The sequence below is a fragment of the Calidris pugnax genome, unplaced genomic scaffold, assembly GCF_001431845.1.
Source record: "Calidris pugnax isolate Ruff unplaced genomic scaffold, ASM143184v1 scaffold15, whole genome shotgun sequence".
NCBI classification, from domain to species: domain Eukaryota; kingdom Metazoa; phylum Chordata; class Aves; order Charadriiformes; family Scolopacidae; genus Calidris; species Calidris pugnax.
The window spans coordinates 8684990-8705616 of NW_015090774.1; the positions used below are offsets into that span (position 1 = coordinate 8684990).

At 42.9% G+C, this 20627-nt stretch overlaps 1 protein-coding gene across 8 annotated transcripts in view; it reads right to left on the reverse strand.

Moving 5' to 3' along the window:
* FAM13A (family with sequence similarity 13 member A) overlaps positions 1-16573 on the reverse strand; it is a 134703-nt gene extending 118130 nt beyond the window's left edge. For 5 of the 8 annotated variants that reach the window (XM_014944047.1, XM_014944030.1, XM_014944019.1 and 2 more), the window contains exons 1-4: positions 16525-16573; positions 13670-13859; positions 11061-11270; positions 1628-1808 (exon numbers count right to left, since the gene is read on the reverse strand). In XM_014944047.1, the coding sequence (XP_014799533.1) occupies positions 1628-1808; positions 11061-11270; positions 13670-13859; positions 16525-16551 (608 nt within the window). In that variant the 5' untranslated portion in view covers positions 16552-16573. Of the gene's footprint in view, positions 1-1627; positions 1809-11060; positions 11271-13669; positions 13860-13975; positions 14088-16524 lie in introns of those variants that run through there. The other 3 variants (XM_014944000.1, XM_014943990.1, XM_014944040.1) reach the window with 3 other exon arrangements.
* Between the last annotated feature and the right edge of the window lie 4054 nt (positions 16574-20627).

A 20627-nucleotide genomic window follows, 5' to 3' on the forward strand; every position in this document is an offset into this window, starting at 1 on the left:
TTTAAATAAAAATCTACATCCATAATTCTGACATTTTTGTCAGAAATGCAACCACCATGCAGCTTTTAAGAAGTATGCTGTGGTTTAATTTTAGGAATGCCAACTGCAATTCCAAACTGCAACTCCCTGCATTCTATACCAAAAAGTATGTAGAGTTAATTTTTAAAATTTCCTGAATGAAATGATGAGTAAATTAAAAATTATTCTAATAGCCACTTGGGAGTTTGATTCATAGAGATTTAGCCATCGGGCTCAGAATCTTCTAATTTATTTTCTTTGTTCTTAACTCTACTAATACATTTAGACAGAAATTCTCAAACTGTCCATACAAATATAACCTTTAAAAATTGTTTTGCTTTGCCTTGTTAGAAATTTGCAGCATTGTGCTTCCACTAACTTTCAGATTCATGTGTTCCTGCACGTACTACTGTCTTTTGAGATATCCTTCTTTTAGAGAGGAAGACAATTGTTTTGAAAACATGCTTTATCTTTTTGTACTAGCACAGCAAATGATTTAATCCTGACATATTCACCTTCATCATCCATGAGCAACATCTTAAGACAAGGTAGCAGTGTAGTCACAAGCTTTGGTTCAAATGTCTCATTTCCACATGTTCTCTCCCTAATCAATGGAAAAAGATAAGCTCCTTTAAAAAGAGAGCATTTAGTCTAGGTATGTGGAACTGGTTCAATAGATTAGAAGGAACCTAATTTCTTTGTTTGAAGATGTCTACTTCTTTCCACTGGCTACAGAGGAAGCCTAGGGAGATAGTCTCATTAGGCAATTAGTCTAATCTAATTCTCATTAGGCAACTCAGTGTTATTCCAGAGCGAAATTTTGAAAGGATCAATATAAATCTGACATTTGCTACAAGGAACTCACTTGTCTCTTTTCACTGATATCACACGTCTTTCAAGCCTGAGGACTGAACTAAACTCCCCACGTGTCTCCCATGTCTCAGATCCTGGATGCCAGCCAGCGGGTGCATTACAGACAAGACCGGGGAGAAGATGCTAACGGTGCACTGCATCACAGCAGCGACTCGACAGAAACATTCTTACTCAACTGGGCTCTCACACCTGGAAATAATTCTTCTCACTACTGTTGCAAGCTCCACTAGAATGTACAACATATCATCTTCACCACAAACGCCAAGGAACTGGACCCAGTGAAAGAAATTTGTAAAACCAGTGAGTCCAGTAAGAAGTCTCAAGAAGCCAGTAGAACCCCATAACCCCCAGACCAGTTTCTAAAGATACTGGAAGGATAAAGAGCCTAGAATTATCAGCATCTTGAGGACAAACACCAGATCACAAATCTGCAGAGAGTATAGAGTATCCATCTCTAGAAATTGCACAATACCTGGGTGCTGCATAGGAGTCCTGGAAAAAAACCAAGTCCTGAAAACTGGCCAAGAGTTTAACAAAACAGTGAGAGGAGATAGAAGAGCAACTGAACTCCCACTCAACTCAAACAATAGCTTTAGCACTAAGATTTATCACAAAGCCCTAGTGATTGCCTTTGTTTGATCACCCTAAAAAATTAGGGTTCTGAGCTACATTTCTGGCCATCTGCTCTGTTACATTCTCCATCAACACATGAGGAAAAGTGAAAACCTCAACTTACTGAAAGCAGTTTGGTCCAAATACAGTGGCAAGATTGCAAAGGTTCATCCTGTTCTCTACATGATGTTCAGCAACCTTTATCAGGAACTGGCACAGATACTTCAGCAGGCAGTAATGAGCATCAGGCAGTTCTTTAAGGAGCTCCTTCAAGTTACTTTCCTTCTGTGTGTCGTTTCTAGTGTCTAGGAAAAACAAGAGAAGAAAAAACATATGTATATGGTTTTCTACATTGCTGCCAGTTTACTTACGTGGGTGAGCAAGCAGTGGGAGCTACAATTTAGTTTCCCTGAGCAGAATCAGCAGTGGCCATAGCTAACAGCATTAGAGCATGTTTATTTATTTATTTATTATTATATACGTAGCCATATCTGCTTTAACTCTGGTTCTACCAGATCCCCTGCTTCCACACTTCTGGATGGTATCTCTGCTTCCCAAGCCCCATCTCATACTCTGTTTTAGTTTCCCCTCCCATGAAAACCTTCAAAAAGAATAAAGCAAGAACAGTAAAACCAGGAGTCTCCTGAAATGCAAGTGCTGTTAGAATAACAGTACTATAGTACTTTCTCTGGGTACATTTCATTAAAAGCTCAATTTTGTATCTTTTCTCAGAGTGACAACTCTGTTCTAAGCCTTAGGCAAGGAGTCCTGCTTATGGAAAAAAAGGGCTGTTCTGGGCAGTGCTACACTCCATAATGAACCAAAACTTGGCCTGATGTTAGAGAACAGCCTTGTTACACTGTACAATCTTTTAGGATTTAAGTATGGATAAAAGTTTCCCCAGACTGAACTGAGTAATATCAAAGTATGACCACGGTCGATTTTCTTTCATGCTGGTTTTTGTTCTTTTGTTGTTTTTTTTAAAAGCAAAAATTGCAGGAACTTCACAGATGCTGTGTTTATACAGACCCAGGCAGCAAACACAAGCTTGGCTTCACACAGAGCTTCTATTCTTCTGCAACTGAACTCAAAACCTGCAAAATTCTTTGCTCCCCTCCTCGACCCCTAAAACACTTTGCAAAAAGTAATTTGTACCCACCAAAATCTCGGATTTACATATTAACAGAAACAAATTTCTGAGAACAATTCAGTATTTCCTTCCCTTTATGCCAAAACAGAATGCCTTAGCATTTAGAAATACTCATTTCTACTCTCCACCAAAATGAAAATTCTCTGAAACAGTCCCATGTACAGAGTTCTTGGGGTTTTGTGCAACAGCATTTTCAGACAGAAGACCTCAGGGGCTAAAGGTTTTCCTTCCCAATCTAACTATAAGCAGCATCCATTAATAGGAGGGCAGCTGTGCATTTACTGTATGTACTTTCTTTCTTTACCAGCCTTATAAGTTGATGGTGTCAATGCTTTAAGACTGTTATTGGGTAATGGGTTTTTCCTTAGAGATGTACTGTAAGACTTTAGACAGTTCTAGTGGTTGGAAGGATGTCTTAATTCCACAAAGCCAAAGTCAGCTAACTTTAAATGCTAACCCTCTGTGTTCTCTGTAACAGATTGGCTTGTCCCAAAGTAGCTGCTGGCTTACCATGGGAATACAGATATCCTCCCCGTGCTTAGGGTAACAAGGTATTTTGTCACTTAGAGGATGCTATGATCCTTAGCAAGGAGATTCACCCAGCATTCAATCAAAGCCAGATCTTGCTCAGTCTTTAAGACTCATCTTTAGTCAAGAAGATGTCATAAAACAGGCTGCATCTGAGACAGTTCAGCAACCAGTTGCTGCCTCTGCTGCATGCCCTGCTACCAGCACGCAGAGGAGAAGACTGGCAGGAAAACATTCCCATGCCTTGTGCTGTAGGAACAAAGAACATTTTACATTTCCCTAACATTTTTATGAGGGAAACAAGACAGAAACAAGGTGGAACTTTGAACATAGTGTAAGGTAAGTACAAACACTTCAGAAGTTTTATCTTCATTTTTACTTCTCATTTCCCAGAAATATTCCAGGGCTGGATTGCACAGTACTGCAGGGGTAGAGTGCTTTGGAAAGCAGTTATCTGTGTAAATCAGCAGTCTCTATAAAGATATCTGAAAGTGACTCCTGAGAACTCAACCATTAAGTCGCAGTATGATTTCTGTTTTACAACCAGACATTCTTGCGGCTAATAAACACCATTTACCCCACATGGCATTTGGAAAACAAATGAGTTTTGTATGTATGTACTTGCCCCTTCATTCAGTTGAACTTGCGGAATTTCATCTGCTTCCAAGCTTAGGTTTCCTGCCTTATGTGACATGTATAACACAGTACCTGGCGAGAGAAGCCTTTTTTACGTGCATGGAGAATTCATTTTTATGCATCTGTTTTGGTACCACAGACTTTATATGAATTCATTCATGACAGCAAGCCGAAGTTGAAAATGCCAGTCAAATTACAGGACCAAACATTTCAACCAACTGTTTAATTATAACCTTTTCTTTTGCAGTTAAGAAATTAACTCCTTCAGAAAAGTCAAATATCAAATATGCATGAAGCAGATGAGCAAAAAACTTATTTGCTTATTTATCACAAGTATTTATTTCAGAAATTTTTTAGAGCTATAAAGAATAAAACCAGTCATGACCGCTATTATGAATGAACTTGGTAACAGGAAGAAATCTGATTTATTATTTTTACTTCTGCTGCAAAATGTCAGGATGCTTCTGGAGGCTGTATTAAATGGAATAACAATAAGGAATTTAATTGGATTTGTGTTTGCACTGATCAAAGTGGACTGGACAGTCTCTGACTTGATTACTAATTATCTTTTCATGAAGCTTAAAAGAAAAACAAAACACAACTACTTTCCACCAAGCCAGATCATTAAAATTCACCTCCTAACATACTTTTCTTTAGATAACAAAGCAACTAGCACATAGCATTTTCCACTATAAATTACTTGCAGTTATGATAAGGAAAGCCAAAGCCATCTCAGAAAAAACACACCTTTTCCACCACCATCACACCACCACCTAATTAGGCAATGCCCTTGAGAACTAATTGCCTCTCTGAGGCTCCCACTGGGGCTTAAGATTGACAGGTACTTTTCCATTTACTGAAGGATTTTCCATCCCTTCCAAACTAGAAAGATGCTAATAACCACCACAAAACATTCTGAGCACAGGTTTGCACTCTGACAACAAACAAAGCTATTGGCCTCCTGGCATCAGTTGTATTTAGTGGGTAGGATGTCCCTGTTCATTAGCCATGATATATTATGTGGTGTGGATCAACATCAGAGATGCTTATCGCTGGGCACAGCCAAACCTTTGTTCATTTCTGTACTTTCAAGAACAGAGACAGATATCACATCATAAGATCTTGAGAAATTACCCTAATTGAAGGACACAGAGACACTGAACAACACAAGGCAGCAAACTCCACTTACTGAGCCATGAAATTCCTTGTCCTTGTGAAACGGGAGAAAGAAAATAGGGCTTTCCTCTCTCTCTTCCTTTTCCAGTGAAAAACCAAGGGAAGGAACTCAAGCCTTTCTCCCAACACAATCAAAAATTCAGAACTAATTTTTTAATTCTCCTGCCACTGACACTCATTTCACGGATTTCACCCTCTATTTTTAAAAATTACTGTTACAATTCATGGTGAATTTAGAAAGTGACATGCATACACAGTATTCCACGCACTTTGTATATTTTCCAGGAGAAGTGTACCTCTGCTATCCATGACCATATTACTTCAAACGAAACAGCTTTTCAACTTATTAGAGAGCAAAAATAGCCTTGAGTCATCACAACCAATTGCTTGAGCATTTCTCCTCCTTTTGTCCACCTGCTGCACAATTTTTCAATTTGCTTCAAAGCCAATTACTAAGGTTTACTCAGCTGGTACTGACCATCACAGAAACATTACAGCACCAGAGCTGTTTATGCTACCACGCAGACAAGCATCAAGTGCACCAAAGCCCTAAGCTTATCTACATGCCTAATTTTGTGAAGTACAAGCTGTCCACAGAAGTCAAGACTGAATAAGAGAGACTGCACTTGGTAGTCAGATTAAAGAGGGTGGCATGAAGCTAAGCATATGCTGCAGTCTCTGCAGCATCCTGAGATGCGACAAACGAGCCTGTCAATAGTGGAAACAGCAGTACCAGATTTTCAAAGGCCATTCAGGAACCTACATTCAAGTCTTATTTCCAGATAAGCCCAGCTACCACCACACTCATAATTTTCAAGCACAGCACATGAGACTCTTTTGAAAATTTTGCCCAATACAACAGAGAGAAGGAGAAAGAACTAAAAGAAGAATGAAGGCTAAGGGAAAGGTGCTCTCAAAGCAGAGTCAAAGGTGTTTGCTTTTTTATTTTGGGAGCCTGCCAGAAGCCACGTGAAGCAGACAGCACCCCAGCAGAGATCTGCAGGAGAAGCCTAGTTAGATGAGCAGCCAGGAAGGGCTTGAAAACAGGGACGAGATGGTGGTTTTTGGGCTGAGGAAGGGAAAAAACCAGCAGCCACAGGCCACATCGAGGCTCAGCAGCCAGAGGACACAGAACACAGTGTGACACACAGGAAGCGGGCCAAGGAAACCAGCAGGGGCACCTCGAAGCTGAACTAGGGACTCGTTACTGAGGGACAAGTCAAGGAGACAACTCAAAATTTCAGATAGCCTCTCTAAAAATGTTAATTAACTAGAAACAGGAGCCTCAACAGTGTAGGAGGCACAGACGTATTTCCAAGTGTGTTTTCAGTTTCATTTAATTTCAGTATACACCCACAGATCACAACAGGAGTGACATATTTTCCAATGGCTCGTCCTCTTTCTGAACATACTGAGTTTCTTCAACATGCTACAAACACGATCTGATTCCCCAATCCATCCCTATTCATGCTACTCCTTCCCCCTGCAGAGCATACTGCTTGAACATCACCGAAGGTACGGATGCCTGCAGACAGGTGTGTGCAATTGCTTTGCTCATATCTCAAAGGGTCTGACCCCAAACAACTCCAGCCTGGAAGCACTGAAACTGTATCAGTGCAGTGCCATGCCCTAGTTAATTATCTCTGCTGGGAGGCGAGGAAGAGAGTCTAGGGCTCAGTGTCATGCTACCATGTCTGCATAGCTTTCAGCTGCCTTGCATACTACCAGCTTGGAGAGCAGACAGAAAAGCTTGCATCTGTCTACAGCTATCAACGTGCCCTAGGAAGTTAATCTTCGACACATAGGCAGCAAGTTGTACATTGCAGTACCACTGCACCCACCAGGCTGTTGGAGGAATCAAAGCATTTCTTTCCACCTCCACAATCTAGGAGAAGTGGGACTACAGCCTCTCTCTGCCAAGAAGCAATCTGCTTCAGACACGATCCTGCCCCAGAGGAAAAAAAAAATCACGCCTTGTTGCCATCAGTAGCAGAAATGCTGGAAGTCCTCATCATAACAAGGTTGTCATCACATTCCAACTTGAGACCCCTCGCTCTGCATCATTATGGCACTTTGCAGCACTGTATTTATGCTTCATTCCTACATATTGGGAACAGAGCACTCTCACTGCCTTTGCAGCTCTGCTGAGCATCATCACCTGCATACGAAATCCAGTTTCAAGAGCTTTTACTGCATCACAAACATCTTCTGTGTGTAGATAACAGAAGCCATTTCTCTAGTTTGGAACTAGTCACACTAACACCAAAATGACAATAAAAGTCAAAGGAAAAGGTTAAAATCATGCCAAAAGAGCCTGCAGAACCACAGACATCCAGTGATCTGGTTTGCTGCACTGCTGCAATTACTGTGGTTAAAGGGTCAGCTCTAATCAATTCGTTTTCACACTCATTTATTCATTTTCACAGTCACTGTTCAGGTTGAAATTTCACCTCTAAAATCCCCCAACACAACCTAGATTTTTGGTACTGCTTGTTCATATAACTCAAACAGCTGCTAGCGACTAAGCGTTCCCTAAAGCAACCTGTTGATCCAGAAGGGACCTGCTCCTTCTCTTCCACCACCTCCCATCCCTCTCCCAGAAACTAGCAGGGCTGTTCACAGGCACCAGGCATGGCATGCTGTGAGCAGGAGGAGGTACACGAGACAGAACTAGCATCTAGCTGCTGCCCACTGAAAGACATAAATTCTGTAGGATGGAGCAATGTCAAGAAGCCAGAGCGATCAAATAGCATTTAATTGGACTGAATACCAAAGGAAGACAGGAGCCCACATTTCACTGTTCCCCTGCTGAAGGAGGGAATACAACAACAATGACAAAAAAGAAATTCACGTAAGGGAAAAGCCTTCTGTATGCTAAAAAGGAAAAGCACGATAGCAACCTGTCCTGCTGAAAGCAAGTGACCTGTGAAAGGGAGCAAGAACTGTGCATACAGTTCCTAGTATGTACAAATGCTTTAAGAGTCAGAGATCACGATATAAAAGATAAGGAATGAAAAGCCAGAAGGAATAAACAAGCTCAAGCAGGGATTATTTTATGGGAGCTGCTGACTTCTTCCAGCTGAAGTTTCATGAAAGAAACTTCCACCGCTCTGTAGGCACAGCCTGTTTTGTATGGACAGTCACAGCTCTGCTCTGCAATGAAGCCTCAGTCACAAAAGAGATTGTGATGGACACTTTCCATCCCAGGACTCCCTGCAAGGAGAAGCCTTCATATTTATCAGGCTCTCTGAGGAGACCAGCCAACACAAAGATCACTATCAGTGTGTCCCTGGCCTGCAGTTAGAACACACATCTCTGATCAACATCATTTACAGAGGGAGGTCTTTCTCAGCTCCCACTGCCACTGCCCTTCTCCAAGGGCAGAGAAAGAACATCAGGACACACCAAATGGCCTTTACGATACACTGTGTGATGTTTTCTGGAACTGAATAGTCTTGGCATTACGCTAAATATTTATATAAACAGCAATGCGTCAGGATTTGGGGGCAGCGTGCAGAGCTCTGTTACACAGGACATTGCAGAGGCTGCAGACAGCATGCCAAGCCAGCTGCGTGGACTTCCTGAACTACCAACGGGTCAGGTTCCCTCTTTTTCATAAAAGGGCAGATTATTTACTTTTTGGTTTGGTAACAAAGACTATACCCAGAATCAAAAAGGGTTACAGCTACAGGTAAAATCTGCAATTTTCAGTCCAGCTATTTTTAACTAGAGTAATCACTCTCTGACAATTTTTATAGGAAGTAAAGCAATTATGTGTTATTCTCAGGCCAAGATCTCAGCTAGCTTAAAAAAACTGCTGATACCAATCCCTGAAAATATTCCAAAGGAACTCTAATATAATCCCTAAAAAACATTTCCCATGCAAGGCTTCAACAGGAGGGAATACAGAGGTTGTAACAGAGCTTGTAATTGCCTTCACTGTAGACAAGCAGCGAAGTGGCTCCAGATTCAAAGTTATTTTTTAATAACCTGTTGGCTCACAAACAGCTTGACCTACTTTCTTCATAGTTTACAGAAAGAACACCCATGCACGCACCCTCTTGGTACCATTTTGCAACAACTACCCTTGTACATACTTCGATAAGTGAATAGATAACTCCTCCAATCCTGCACAGCTGGTTGATCATTTAACTGTAAACAAAAGCCCATCTACCACTTAAGCTAATCTGAATCTCATGAAAGTCATCAGTGCCTTTCATAGCAACTCATTTATGCTGTATTTTCTGGGGCATGAAAAACCCCTCAGTTTTCATCAAATTTTACAAAAGCCTTCCCCCTGCCATAACAGCCAATTTGGCATTTTTCAAGTAAGATTATGTTTTTTCTAGTCAAAATTATAAGACTATAACTGGAGGTTATTTTGCAAAACTTAGCTATGAAGACAGGTTACAATTGGACTGACTCTTGCAGAACTGGCTTCGTAAATTACACCAGTAACATTTTTCTTGAACACAGAAAGCTTGGTGGGTAAATCTGCTAAGTAAGGATTATCTACCTCATTTCCATAAAAAGTGCTGGGGACATTGTGCATTTCCTGTGGGATGCGGGAATGAATGAATGAATGAAACTTTCCACAAACAGCACTGTTCAAAGTACATCAGTAGTTCCTGGTGCAATACATCAGCATGACCTTCGTGGGGACACGGATGTAGAACAGGCAAGGTGCAACTTAAGCAAAATTTCCACTTAAACGGTGATTTATGAGAAAGAACATAATTAAATAAAGCTCATGAGTCAGACCTGGTGAAATCTAAAAGACCGAAAAGAAAGCACAGCTATGATCAGAAAAAAGGGACTTTCTAAAACAACAGCATGCTCCTACACAACACTTCCTGAACTCTATCCTTGAGCCCCAGACAACTTTACTAAATGAGGAAGGTATTTTACACAGCCCACATGCAACCTGATTACAGCTGAAATGCCTGCACTCGAGAGAAGGCACAGAGCTTTTCTCTAACGCACTCTCAACAGTCTGTATGGCCCCAAACAAGAAAGACAGAAAAGACACAGTTGTGTTTTTCCTCCTCCAGGCAATGTCTAAACTTCATGTCCACTGCAGGCAAGAAAAGCGGAAGGGAGATCTCAGGACAAGAGTGTGAGAACTTTGCACCATCTTCCACTGGGGATCCATGTGAGATGGCACATTCCTCCTCCACATCATGCATCACATTTGCCTGCTTTACTGTAAAGAGCACATCACTAGTAACATTTACCCACTCACTTTGCAGCTTCTTAGGAAGACAGCAAGAAGAGGCATCATCCACCTCCAGCAAGAGAAAAGCACTGTCACTGACCCACATGGTCAAGGAACAGGGCCAACTACCACCTATTCCACATAACACCACCACAGACTGTCTGATACAGATGAATTAGATTCAGAATTTATTTGACAGACGGTTGTGCAAGTTTCAGCTTTCTAAAGAAGTAGTGATGCTCTTTCTTTTGGTTGATCCACCCCTTGGAGGAAAAAAAAAAAAGGGGGGGGAAGAAAAAAGAAGTCTTCTGTTGCTTGCTATGACAGGGAATAGAAAGTAAAACGTGCTGTTACCTTGCAAACTGCCTCATTTTCTGAGGGACAATCACATTATTTAGCAAGAAGTAGGAACTTAGACAGTGTACGCTTTGGGCCCAATGGGTATTCAATTTGATTACCAGATGAAGTTGTTGTAACTTTTTCATTGGAATGAAACTGCCAGAAATCACTCTAACAAAACAGAAGCAAATCTGTGTCCGAAAGAGACTGCAGCTATTGTCTACAAGTTTGCTCAAAGGAACCATCTGATCATTTCTGTTTATATTCAGCAGATATAGCTGGATTAGAAAACCAGAAATAATCCAGACTTTACCAAAGACATAAGAAACAACCTTCTGTCTCTTGTAACAGAATTGCACATCTGTGAGCACTTTGGGGACAGACAAGAGCTGAAGTCAAAGAGAATGCAGAACAAAGTAGGTAAACCAAGAGAGTATTGGTTATGCTTACTGCATAACCAATTATCCCAAAAGAAAGTGTGTTGAAGGATGGAGATTTTTACCTCTCACTTACCCTGGTAAAGCTGAATGAACCTGGGATGTAAGGCAGAGGTGATAATCCCATCCGGCAACTCTCTCAAAAATAATTTCAACAGACTGGCTGCTGAGTACACATCACCATCTTTAACAAGTTCCACCTCTTCTCCACGCTCATATTGCAGACGCAACTGTTCTACCATTTTCATGCTGCCGTTTACCCTGAAGAGGCCTTCCTGCGTCATACCTGTAATTATACATTGCACATCAGATTATCTGAACCGAGACATCCCGGTGATACGATCAAACAGATAGGCTGCTGTGAATAATACGCTTGTAATAGTTCGAAGGAGGGCAATCAATACAACAAAGTTTTATAAAAAAATACTGTTTCCCCCCCTGGAAATCCCCTCTTGTCAAGTAACTGGATTATCATAATTAACCTAGATCTTGAGGCCTCGGATATTCTTTGAGAACTCACAAAACTCAGTGGCACTGCTGTAACCTCACACCTCTACAAAACAGTTCCGTTATTTCACTTCTGCAAGTAGCCTGTTCCCTTCAGTGGGACTCTGCCAAATTCACACATGTGACTACCTCCAGCTTCACATTGTAGGGTAACAGCTTCTTACCTGTGACCATCATGAAGAAAAAGCATCTGAATGCATACCAATTGCAGCAGTAACTCCATAATGAGCACTGCAACTTTACGATAGCAGAAAATCTCAGTGAGCAAATGTATATTTTGGTCAACACGAAGCCCAAAGTATTTCACAACAAAAAAGAAAAAGTTTTGATCACTTCAGGCCAGACATCCCATACCCAGTGAGGGACATGCAGAAAGAAGGTGGCTTCAATGGAGGAAGCCAGATGAATCATACTGTGTCAAACACCACTTTCTAGGCATACACTAATGTTCAAAACCTTCAGTAAAACAAGCGCCTAAAGCTGAACTCAGTAAGTTGATTTATCTCTAAAACACTTTCACATCAAAAATGCTGCCTTTTCTAATACTGTGTGTACAGGGCTGCTTATTCTTCTTCAGAAGCATAACACTAAAAGGATCAAAAGATGTATGGTTTTCATCAGTTCAGAAGCAGTTTGACAGAATGCTTTCAGTTCCAAGAAATCAATACTGATGCAGCAGAGTTTGTAGGGAGAAATAACCTCTTTTATTGGACCAGAAGACAAAACGATCAAGTAAGGAAAAAAAATAAAAGCCCAAGCACTCAAGCATTTTACTTGACTAATATAAGACACTGCTCACAGGTTCTATGTTCCTGTATTCACAACAAAACGCATTTTTATGTGACATGCTGTACTGCCATCTTGGGGGCAGCAGCAAGCACCGCATCTCCATAATGATTTTCATTTCTGCAGCACTAAGTGAGCAACAGACACAGTCCCCCATACAGACAGAACTTCTTTTGTTCTTCTTCAGTCATTTGTGGAAATAAAGAGAGGCTAGAACAGACTGGTAATAGTAATCGGATACTCCTGAAAAACTCCTAGGAGTTTGCTTTACCTATAAATTTGAAAATAGGCAGTTCATTGCAAACTTAGTTCAAGGATGTAGCTGCCCAACATTCAGCTCAGCTTTTACAAATGGGTAATCAGTTCCTCATGAGCGAGAAGAGAGACTCTGAAATGGTCTGGCTTTAAAAAGCCCTACAATGTCTATTGCAGTATTTTTGCAAAATAGGAGTTCTAAGACAAGATTGACAAATAGTAACCATGATTGATGGAACACTCTGCCCCCAAATAGCTGAATTCATACCTGGGCCTCTATTAAAAATATCTTTGCAGTTAAATTCACCATTAATTCACAAACCAAACATTAGGCACGGAAAATCCATTTCAAGAACTTCCCATGTAAGAGGGCACCTTTGAGATCTTGCTTGCACGTTTCAGAAAGAGACTGAATGATATCTTTACTGGGGCTGGATAATCACCTTGGTGTTCAGAAGCACAGATCTTGCTGCAGGCTAGAGGACTTGGCTTGTTTAGTTCATATTTAGGAAACAGTTGCCTGGGATTCAGATCTTTTTATGGAACACAGAGCACAGCCCTAAACTTGCAGTCAAGAGTGTCTGTCAGCTTCTGGTTTTGATTAAACCTAAATGATGTAAAAACTTTTTCCATCCTTGCTCTTTCATTATTCTAGCAGACCACTTTAAGACAGGTCAAAGTCAATCAAGCAAGATACTGATGTATAAAGTTAAGATCGTATTTTAAATTTGTACTGTACCTTAATCCAAGCTAACTTTCAAGCCATGTTTGCATCTAGCAGCTTCTAGAGGTCTATCAAAATGTAGACATGGAATCTAAACTTTTTTGCAACTAGAAAATGACACTAACCTTTAGACATTAAATACATTGCATTTATGAACTGAACAGCTTATTTATAAGAGTGTGCTGCTTCATAACACTGTAGTTCACCTCTATAAACATCCTATTAAAAAGTGAGTTCAGCATCAAAGCAGAAGGAAAAAGAAGCAAACCACATACACTAATATTCTTTGCATGTGGTTAGTGCCACAACCTTATTCAGCCCCTTTGTACCACAAAAGAGACGGATCCCTCCCTTTGAAGAGTCTAACATCACGAGTGCTACAAAGCCAAAGTGACTCCTTAATGGAGGCTTACCATGCTGGGTGAGGTACTCGACTATATTCCACACAACTATTGGGATGCCGTTCTTGCTCAGTCCCTGCTGCTGGAGCTCCAGAAGACTCACACCAAACACCTTTGGACGGGTCGTGTCCCTCTGCTTGTTCAGTGGAAGCGCAGCTATCTTTTTCATGTCCTCTTTCAATCTCACAGCCGATTTGCCTTGCTTAATGGAGCAGAGGAAAAAACACGTATTAGTCTCATATGCAGCAGAAATAGCTACAATGTAAGCCCATCCGTCAAAACTGGCTTTTACACTACAGAATAAGGTTTTGGTCTTACTTCCTTTTAATCCATAGGAAAATCTCTGCAAAGCAGGAAAATATAAACGAACAGAGAAAAAACTGGAAGAGTAACAGGAAAAGAGTGTAAGGAATCTGTAGTTATGATAAGGGAGAAAGACACACTTTTGCATGGAAAGTTGTTACAAGTGATAGCGACTCACGGGAGATTGCTTTTGTAACTCACACAGTTCACATGGGTTACAAAAGTAACTGGACAAACACAAACAGGAAAAATCCCAACAGCCCACCATTACTTCAGGTTGTCACCAGGACACCATCAGAGTCTGGGGGAGTACCCTGGGGAAGGTTCACTGCACCCTCCTTCCAGATGCTATTCCCTAGGGATTCATTTTGGCCACTGCCAGGTGAGATGGATCCTTATGAAAGATTTTATGTTCTATTTAGTATCTGCTAAGTCTGAAATTTAACTACTGAGGTTTTAAGGTTAGAAAATGTGCTGGTTTGAGGTAAAACAGAATAATTTTTCTATGCAACCTAATCACACATATAATAAGAGGAGTGGAAAAAATGCTCCACGATAAACCCTTAATCACATGCATCCCATAGGTTCTTCTGAAGGCACAACATTCTCACAGGTTTTGAGTTGACAGAGAAAACATGAGAGCATTGCCAATTAAACCTAAGGGAATAACATAACACAGAATTCATAGGATCAATAACAGGCAGAAATCTAAACCAGCATACAGTGTCACAGGTCTGGAAAGAGCTCAGCAGCATCACCTACCACAGCTGCAATTGCCTTGCACACCTCAGCATTATTTCACTAATATGAGAAAGCACAGTACAACTCGGCAAACTTCAGTTAAAAAAAATGTTTCTCTATGAATTTCCTCATGTCTGACATCACACTGCAGGAACTGGGGGCCAACTTGGCTACCATGGAGTTCAATCTATTTGTTTAATAGTGCGATGCTTAAAAGTGAACTTAATCCTTCTGTGTGATATTAACAAGCAGGTAGTATAAGCCTTATACACAGAGTATTGTACAGTAACACAAAGAAGTGCTCAGACTCTGCCTAGGTCTTGGTGCTTGACTACTTTATGACAGATTTTAGCAAGGCGTACATCTTTTATTTTAAACAAACCCTTGAAATATCTTCATTTCTGAGACGATATTTTTTTACTGCAATCTGTAAGCAACAAAAACATCTCCATCAGTGCTGCTATTAAGCATGACTGTCCTTCTTTCAGGCATAAAATGATCTGGCAGTTCATGTAACTCAGTTTGCTGTGGTTTGCCCATTAAATACAGCTATTTGGAGCACACGTGTGTCCTCTAGTTCCAGGTCCTATGCAACACTTATCTTCATGAAATATGTTGCTTGTATAAATGTCATAAATAGTTTTAGTATTTGTGAAACAGAATCGCAACATATAAATAAAAGCAGCATTATTGCGACCACCTTATAAATATTTGCGATAAACAGTATATACATCCGTGCTTGAACTAAAAATTGACTGACAGTAAAATACCACATCACTTTTAAAAAGAGATGTTCCCATTTGGGATTACATGAATAATGTATGACTTTCACTCCAGGCAGACGCATGCCAAGGCAAAAATCATGTCACCTAGGTTAAATTCAGAAGACAGCAAAAATCCTTTGAGTGGTTTCTGAGCAGCTATGATGCTCAGAAGAGCTTTTCCAATTAAGGTCTCCAATTAGCCTCACAACCTTGCTCAGTTACAGGTTTCCAGCCTGTTTCCATTTCAGCGTTTGAAAACCAGCATCAGGGAGCCAGATTTACTTGGGGAAAGTCACGATTGAAATTTACAAGAGAATCAAAAGACATTTCCCATGACCACGGAAACAGCAGAGGAAGTTTTTGAGCTTGTTTCAGGATCCGGAGAGGATGCCCCAAACTAGAACAAAAAAAAACTCCACGTACCTACCCAAAAATACACATCTAACCAAACCCAAAACGAATCCACTCCCTCAAAACAGCCCCCAGAAACAAAGAATTAAACGTTACACAATCTTATAGATGGAAGAGCTGATTTCACACGGGGAAAACGTCTCCAAATATTAATGCAACTGCTACTGATCACCGGGACTGGAAAAAGCAACTTAATCATCTCCGCACAGCACCGCCTGGAAGTGCCGCGCCGGCGACATGCCTGGAGTTGAGAAAAGCTATTTATATGCCACGGGGAGGCACTTTTTCAGCTCATCCAACAGCCTTAACAGGGGGAACCGCGCAGGGAATGCTGCTGGCTAGCATGAAAAATGGGAAAGGAAAAAAAACCACCCAAAACCCCCCAAAACCCAACCCCCAAAAGCCTGGAATCGCCTTTATTAATCTCCACCCTCACCAAAGGCGCGGCAGCTGCTGAGAGGGGAGAAGGGGAGCGCTGGGGACGAGGCGAAGGCACCGGGCCCAGGCCGGCCTCTCCTCCCCCCCGCCCCGCCAGAGACCCCGGCGGAGGGCGGGATGGAGGCGGCAGCCGGCTGCCCCCCGCTCCCCACGGCCCGGCCGCACTCCCCCGCCACGTCCTCCCGCCCCGGCCGCCCAGCCCCTACTCACGCGTATGGCCAGCGCCCCGGCCCCCATGCCGGCCGCCGGCTGGGCCGCCTTCCCGCAGCCCGCCCTCAGCGCCCCCGCCTTCCCCGGCCCCCCCAAGGCGGGAGGCCCGGCCCGCGTCTGCTGCCCGCCCTGCCGGCCCGCCCCGCGGCCTGCGGGGGGAGCGGGGCCTGCCCCCTGCCCCTCCCGCGGGAGCTGCGGGGAGGGCTCGGCGAGGACGGGGCGGGGGGATCTCCCCTCACCGAGTCTCCCCGGGGCATGGCGGGCGAGGGGCAGGCCCGGGCCACCCCCATCCCTCCATCACCGCCAGCCCAGGCGGCTGCCGAGCAGGACAGCCCGCCTGCCTGAGGGTCTGGGCCGGGTCGGAACAGGGCCGCCGTTGAGAACAGCGGTGCCAACCCAGCTCCCAGCCAAGCAAGGGTGGCGGGGCCCTTGGGGTGGTGAAAACCCTGCGTGTCTCTTGCCCTCACACTCATAAAAGTTAACCCAGAGCCGGCATGGAATCAAGTCAGCCGGGACAAAACACAGCCCTGTGCCAGGGAAGGCTCCCAGGGCACCGCCAGGGCCCAGCCGAGCAGCGAGAATTTACACAGCGTGAAGCAGCATAAAAGTAACTCTCCTGGGGTTTTTCCATCTAGGGATACGTTGGGGAAATATGAGAGAAGTTGAAGTGAAAAGGGAGGGTGAAGGACACCCCCCCGCAGCCAGCAGCCATCTCCTGGCAGCGGTGGGAAGAGGAATCCATTCCCCCACTGCCCCGCTCCTGGTTTTGTCCTAGAAATTTAAAGCATGTTTCAAAATGGCACTGAGGGGTTGTGGCATTTCAAACGTTTGACCCTTTTTTCGTGGAAGAAAAGTACACACACACAGGGGCTCATTCTGGTATCTGCTGAGGTGTGAGCATTGCTCGGCAGGGCCTCAGCAGCAGGGTAGGAACGAAGGTCTCTGGAAAGCACTGCTCGGAAATACCTGCCTCTGGTGCAGGGACAAAAGAAAGTCTGTCCAAGAAGAGAAAAAGGGAGGAAGCAGAACATTTTTTTCAAGCTCTCCATCAAGGAGGGAAAATGCTACCTACAGATTTCAGTTTTCATTCACAATTTATATTTTATTAAGTAGTGCAGTCAGAATCTTCTCCATTCTCTCTTTCTGTTGTCCTCTCTAAGCCAGTCTAACCCAAAACGATTACTTTCCCAGTTTGCAAGTTCACAGCAGAAAGTTAGACTACGGCATTAGTGTTTCCTTTTAAGTCAACTGTGGGACTCTCAAAGTGAGCTGATGTAACATCCTCCTCTATCCGACTCTTTACCGTAAGCCTCTAACATGCTTTTCACATAAATCACACACAGCGCTCTCCTTCTTAGTCCTACTTGCAGCTTCGCAGTAAACCCCGATGGCACGCTCCAAACTGTAATCCAGAGAGTGAACAATGAGAAACTGCAGCTCCCTGGGGGTGAAGAGTTCAGGCATGAGCCCGCAGTGAACAGCGGCCACAGCATTAAGGCTTCTGTAAATGCATGTTGAGAGGCAGCAGGTACATTCTCATTCTATAAAAAGCTAGACCAGAAGAGAAGCACCAGCGACAGCAGCCTCGGAGCCAGTACTCTGGCTGGAGTGCAGTATTTTTCTACCACAGCTCTTTATCAGAGCCGTGAAAGTTGGATTCCTGTTAAGTCCTTGGAGCTGTGAGATGCTGGTAACTTTTCTCTGGGTTAATAAAGACAATTCTGTACTTGCTTAAAGCCTTAAGAGATATGAAGGCCAGGATACTCATCTCCTGTGTGGGAGAAGAATCGGGACCGGACTGAAACTTTCTCAGTGTCTTTGTCCCGTCCTAACTTCTCCTCATCAGCACCCCACAGGACCAGCTTCCCCTGCGCAGGGCAGAGTACGATTTACCTGAACTTTTCCTTAACCTCAGCCTAGAAGTAAGTGGATCCCTTCCTGCAGCTTGCACCCTTCCCACGGAGACCTGTTTCTGTGTATCCTGATCTTCCCCCTCTTCCTTTACTGAACCACCACCCTTCAGGATGACTGTTCAAAAGAAAGGTGTGATGGATGGGGAACACCAGCACGTCCTTCTGGCACTGCAGAAATCAGCCGTGATGTGCTGTGGTATTTGACTGTAGGTTGTGCCCTGCTCAGGAAACCTTCACTGTTTTCCTGTAAGCAATTCAGAAAAACCCTCAGAAAACAAAAAAGCAGAAGCAGTCACGCCTCTCACAGAGAAACAAAAAACTCCAAAAAACAAACCAAAGAAGCACACATCTGTATAACAACCCTATTATGCTGTTTCATGTTCTCTGGCTAAGGTGTTGCATCAAACCACTGTCTCTTCCCTTTTCTACTCCTGAGGAATTTCATACTGCATGGGCAGTGCAACTGCAGGATGAATATTTATGCAACTTATCATAAATATGTCTGGAGCCATGAGAGCTCAAATCAGAGTAAATGCATTGTGAAAGACTGACAAAAATTCTGAGAGACCCACAAATTGAGTATCACTAGCTTTTATGACATACCACACCTGGTCACACTGTTGTTTCCTATAGTTCTCAGCTACACAGTTATCATCTGTGTGCAAGAAGTGCTGGATGGCATTTTAACAGGCCTATCTTTTAGGGGGGGCCAACAGAATATTTTCTCTGGCTGAGATACAGACCTCCATCATCTACTCTCTAATTCCACATAACAGCTAAAAGCTAACATAAAAACTTTGCAAAGGGCAGGCTAATAAAATCATGCAATGAATCAAGAAAGAAAACAAAAATATTTTTTTTCCTCTTCACCTGTTTACAAATAAGGTATTTAGCCTCAGATGTTGGAACAACATTCCCAGAGGGGAAGAACAGCTGGGGTAGTGTTAGAAGTTCAAAGGAACTTCCTCACGCCACTTCTGTGAATAATCCCATTATCTCTGCTATGCAATATGTTGCTTTAACCTGACTATTATTCATCATTTCCACTGTGACATCAGAATCCAGCAGTCATTTCACAACAGCCCGCATAAAAGCAGGCTGCTGTGAAATAAACGTCTACTGCCAGCTCTGGCATGCTTGAACATTACTCTGTTCTCTCCAAGCAGCCAGCTGCAGGACACTTGCCATGACCTCCCAGGGCAGTCGTGAGAAGGCCAGTCCAACTGAATGTGGGGCACACTCCGGTGACCAGCACGGTGTAAGGCCTGGCAGCTGCAGGTGAGCGAAGGAGACAAATCAAGACATCAAGAAGCGTGCAAGAGCAGCTGGAAATTGCCAGACCAACGTATCTGGCTGAGAGGTTTCTCTGCCGTTGTGTAACTAACTGGAACTTCTCATCCAAAAAGCAATAACGAGTCACCTTTGCTGTAACTAAGTAAAGCATGTGATTTGCTTCCATCAAGACATCTATGTGAAGTATTGAGGTATTACTGAGCTGGTTTGGCTCAGTGAAAAGCTAACTATAGGGATAAGGAACCAAGGAAAAACAAATAGCTATCAAATAGCTAAGTACAAAATTAATGTACACTTAAGCAGTGGGGTTACCAACCTACTGAATCAATGAGACAGAGGCAGTTATATTAATTTAAAAAATCATTTAAAATAATACCAGGCTTCATCAGGCTTACCCAAGTTAAACATGTCCATGTAAAACTGTTTGACATTTCAGGATTTGGTGATCTAAGTAATTTTGCTGTGCAGAGAAACAGTGCCATTTCAGGACTATGTGATGATTTAGGTTATGATCCAGGGAAAGCTGGGTTTTTAAAGTAGCAATAGAGTACCAGCTGCAGGAGTGCTGCTGCTGCTGCCATCCCAGCTCGTAGCACCACACGGAAATGCCACCTCACATATCACAAAACCATATCACAGCAAATCACTACGCCTGAGTCAAGTCATACTAAGAATCACAGTGGTTGTTAAATGCATGTGGGAGACTAAAAGCACAAAGCATGTTACACAATTTCTGCCTAAATGCTGTGCAAGCTGCCCAACAGCCAAACTGCTCCTGGTAACACAGCCAACACCTGCCTCACAAAGAAAGATGCGCAGAGGCTGGTGATGGTGCTTGCACTCGGGCACAGCTGGCCAGCAGTCAGGGCTAGCAGTATCCTGCTGGCACTAGAGGAC